Raw genomic sequence first — 3,944 nt, 5'->3', positions numbered from 1 at the left:
CTCTCTCTCTCTCTCTCTCTCGATTACAGATATCTTGCACTCAGTCACATGGTACATACACACTCTATTACTTAAATAATTAAGTCCTTAACTAAATTCACGCAATCGTTCATTACGTCGCTTCTGAAGTGTTTTCTAATGTAGTTGGTGGCTGAGTTGCCGCTTCATTTAAATCAGCGCTTTGCAGGGTGGTCGCAGACTCGGCATTTGAACTGTAAGTGCTTTTCATGGAGGCAACCATACTGGCATTGGAAGTACTCGGCGTAGGCGTACGCAGTTCATCTTCTTTAACTAAGATTTGAGCGCTTTTCAACGGCGTTGTCGTCGTTACATTAACCTCATTCCGTCGATTTTTTACCTCATCCTCCTTTTTTACAACTACCGGATCTAAAGGTAACTCATCCACTACTGCATCGATGTTAAGCGCATCATAAGGTGTTACGAAATCAGTACTACTACCACTACTCCTTATACTAATTTGCGAGCCGCCGCCACCACCGCCATTGCCTTTGAAAACAACACTACCATCAAAACGCACAATGCTGCCACCGCCTAGGTGGTGGGCACGCCCATTATTATCAACTTGATCGCCGCCTGTATTCGATTCAGAGGCTGGGGTATGCGGTGTACTACGCGAACGATGTGCATGATGTTGTCGTATGGCCAAAGACAGATCAACTTCGATGTCGGAATCCATCTCGTTTTCGGAGAGCGACAAAGAGGTGCCAGTGCGCTTTATTTTGACCTGCAGGAATTGCAATTGTAAATTTTGGATTTTTGACAAAATTAATTATCTTTGTATTCACCCGCTTGTACGTCGACGGCTCCGATATGTAACCGTCGTAGTCCTCGTCTTCGCTAAAGAGATAACCTTGGTGCAATTGTTCATTGCTTATATAGGTTTCAGGTAATTTGCAAACGATATGTGCCAAATCGATGAATGTATAATCGCTTAGGGTGCCAGGATTCTCTTTCTTCGAAGGCTCCTTGTTAAACCACTGATTAAAGCGTCCCAAGCGTCCGGCTTTGGCCATAGCATCGAAGTGGTTTTTACCAAAAACGTAACCAACATCACGTATTTCATCGAAGCTGCCAAAGGCGAGCGTTTTGTACTTGTCAATGGGCGGGCGAATATATTCGCAGTATTCGGAATTTTTCACTTCCTAAAATAAATGGGCAATTAAATAAAATTGATTACATGGGGAATGTTTGTAATGCTTTGGCTTAAAAAATACTGAACCAATTTTAATAATACTTTTTTTAAAATGATGCATTTACGAAAAATAATTTAGTGGTATACTTATTCCTTTGAATCGCTAGGTTGCGCTGGAGTCGATATTAATTAACAAGTAATTTTTAAGCAAAAAACGAAAATGGACTTCAATTCTCATATAAAAATTTAAGATTATCGTTAATCTATTCATGATCCAATGAACGGATTTAAACCAACCAAGTTAGAAAACTCACATTTATAGTTCGATTTATGTTCATTTATTATTTGCTATGCAATAAGAAAAATAAACCCGCTAGGTGGCGCTGGGTCGAGTTATTTTGAAAGCTCGTATTAATGGTCTGATTTTGTTCATCGAAATCGAAAAATACTTTTTCAAACAAAAATTCTGCCGATAGATGGCGCTAGAGTCGAGGTTCCTAGAAACTCCGTACTTATGATCTGCAGTGGCTCTATGTTTATGTTAAAAGAATTTTCTTTTTATGTGGCTAAAAGAAACCATCTTGTGGATCCCCGAAATTAAAAAAAAAAAACAAAAATGCCGAAATTTGGACTGCACTCACCTCGAGTTGGCGCACACACGAAACATACGCTAAACGAGACTGTATATCGGGCAGATCAGGCACCTTCACCGGTGTTGTGAATGGGTTCCATTTCTTATACAGCAACCACCAACCAGATAAATCATCGCCGTAGTTCGTCAAATCCATATCGTCTTGCGAGCCCACATCGATAGCAATAATATGTGCAGCGCCCAAATTATGCATTACGTCGGCTATAAAATACACGAAATGTGATTAAGAGATCTCATAGAAATGTTATGGCATTTTGTAAACAACATAGCTACGCAAATCTATTTCATTTATCCAATTAAATATTTTCAATAACACAAACGATTTTTTCCAGAAAAAAATATGCAGAGGGGAAATTTTATTTTGAATACTAAATATATGTAGTTATTATCTCACTTTTTAACGCTGTCTTTATTCAAATAGCCAATACGAGCAAAGAGGGCCAAAAAAGAGAAAGTGCAGGGTGATAACCTAGCTGCATGTACTACAATTACACAATTAGATTTGCAGTTTAAACCAAAGAAAAAACCCTTTCAAATCCATAAATAACCAAACTAAAAAATAAATCAAGTCATGCAAAAGAAAAAAATCAATCAAACAACTGGATTGTACAAAGTGCAATTAGTGTGGGTGTCAGACTGTATCATACACACACGTACACACAAACGCTTTTTACGCTATTTAACATATGGTTAAGTAGATTATTGGCTTTTTGGGTAGTTCTACAAGTTCGAGAGAATAGCAGGAGTTCGTAGAGTAGATGTTAAACTATGAATGTTGTGATTTTTGTGTTTTATTACCTGGCACATTATTGGTGTAACAACCATCGAGCAGTAAATGACCGTCTCTATAATCGCAGAATGGTGGAAAAACGCCCGCGATGGACATGCTCGCACGCGCATAGCGCCATAGACATCCTTCGAAGGTGTTTGAGGTTGACCGGTGTGGTGGCGAAAGTGAAAATAAAATTGGGACCGAACGGCAAACGTTGCACGATATTCACGTGATTTTTGCATTGTTATTTTTTTTTTGTTACACGAGTATTTTCATTTATTGATTTGTGCAACACAAAAGTTTTGAATGCAACATATGAAAAAAGAGTATAAAGAAAAAAGGATTATATCAATAAACATTTGTTGATAACAAAACACGTAGTTATAGTACGCAGCGCTGTTTTTTGAACGTTAGCAGTCATGTGAAATGGTGTGTGAAATGTGAAAAAGTCTTTTCAAGAGTATGTATGCATACGCATATATGTATGTTAGTTAAAATTAAAATATTTTAGAAATCTTCAACCGAGTCTGGTACTTGGTAACCCGGTACTGGATAGTTTTTCTCCATTTATTTTGTATACCCAATAAAAATTGTACCAAGTATCAATTGCCAAATTGTCAAAACTACGAAACGCGTGTGAAAGCACTTTTCATTTACAAATGTGAGGTAATTTAATGAAAACATAGCAGAGATTTGTTAAATTTGTATGTTTTAATGAAGTTTATAATAATTAGAATTACACAGCCCAAAAAAATTCTACCAGGCGGTGACCACTTGTTCTTATAGAGTTTCTCCGCTGAACTCCGTGGAATCAGAAACTGAAATTCAAATTCTTCAATTGGCTCTAGTTTTTGACATTTGGGATTTAAGAGATGGCAAAACACGGATTTTTACCAGCTGTGAAATATAATGTTTTGAATTCGAAATGGTCTTTTGAAATGAGAGCTAAAATATTGGACTTTTAGCTCTTAAGAAAATATTGTACCCTCATACTTATGGAACTAAAAAAATGTTTTTAAAAAATATGTTATTTTTAATTTATTTTTTTTTTAATCATGGTGAACATTTTCTGAATTTGAATGAACAGTACCGTATATTTCAGATTGCATTCGCCATATTTTTTTAATTCAAAAAACTTGTTTTTTTTTCGTAATGTTTGCTTTCTTATGATAAATGGGAAATACATACATAAGTTTTGTTGTTGTTGTAACATTATACAAATTCCCAAGAGTTTTTGGAGAGTGACAGTCCTTGGCCAAATATAAATCTGAATTCTTCTTTGGTTACGTAGACCTGGTTGTCGTAGGAAGGAATTTTAATTTAAGCATTTATTAACATTCATTTCAACTCGTAGAAGTTCAAAAATA

General features: G+C 36.2%; 2 protein-coding genes across 3 annotated transcripts in view; both read right to left on the bottom strand.

Annotated features, from left to right (window-relative positions):
• LOC118750796 (zinc finger protein 614-like) overlaps nucleotides 1-3,944 on the bottom strand; it is a 31,037-nt gene that overhangs the window by 11,206 nt on the left and 15,887 nt on the right. The window lies entirely within an intron of this gene.
• On the bottom strand, nucleotides 7-2,779 carry LOC118750797 (neuropathy target esterase sws-like). The gene is made up of 4 exons (XM_036485533.1): nucleotides 2,604-2,779; nucleotides 1,795-2,006; nucleotides 807-1,163; nucleotides 7-745 (listed from the first exon to the last, which is right to left on the bottom strand). The coding sequence occupies exons 1-4, from the start codon at nucleotides 2,689-2,691 to the stop codon at nucleotides 113-115; spliced, it is 1,290 nt and encodes a 429-aa protein (XP_036341426.1). The 5' UTR covers nucleotides 2,692-2,779; the 3' UTR covers nucleotides 7-112.

The sequence above is a fragment of the Rhagoletis pomonella genome, unplaced genomic scaffold (assembly GCF_013731165.1).
Source record: "Rhagoletis pomonella isolate Grant_MI unplaced genomic scaffold, Rhpom_1.0 Rhpom_scaffold_00400, whole genome shotgun sequence".
In the NCBI taxonomy this organism is placed as follows: Eukaryota; Metazoa; Arthropoda; class Insecta; order Diptera; family Tephritidae; genus Rhagoletis; species Rhagoletis pomonella.
This window is presented reverse-complemented; position numbering and strand designations above follow the sequence as displayed.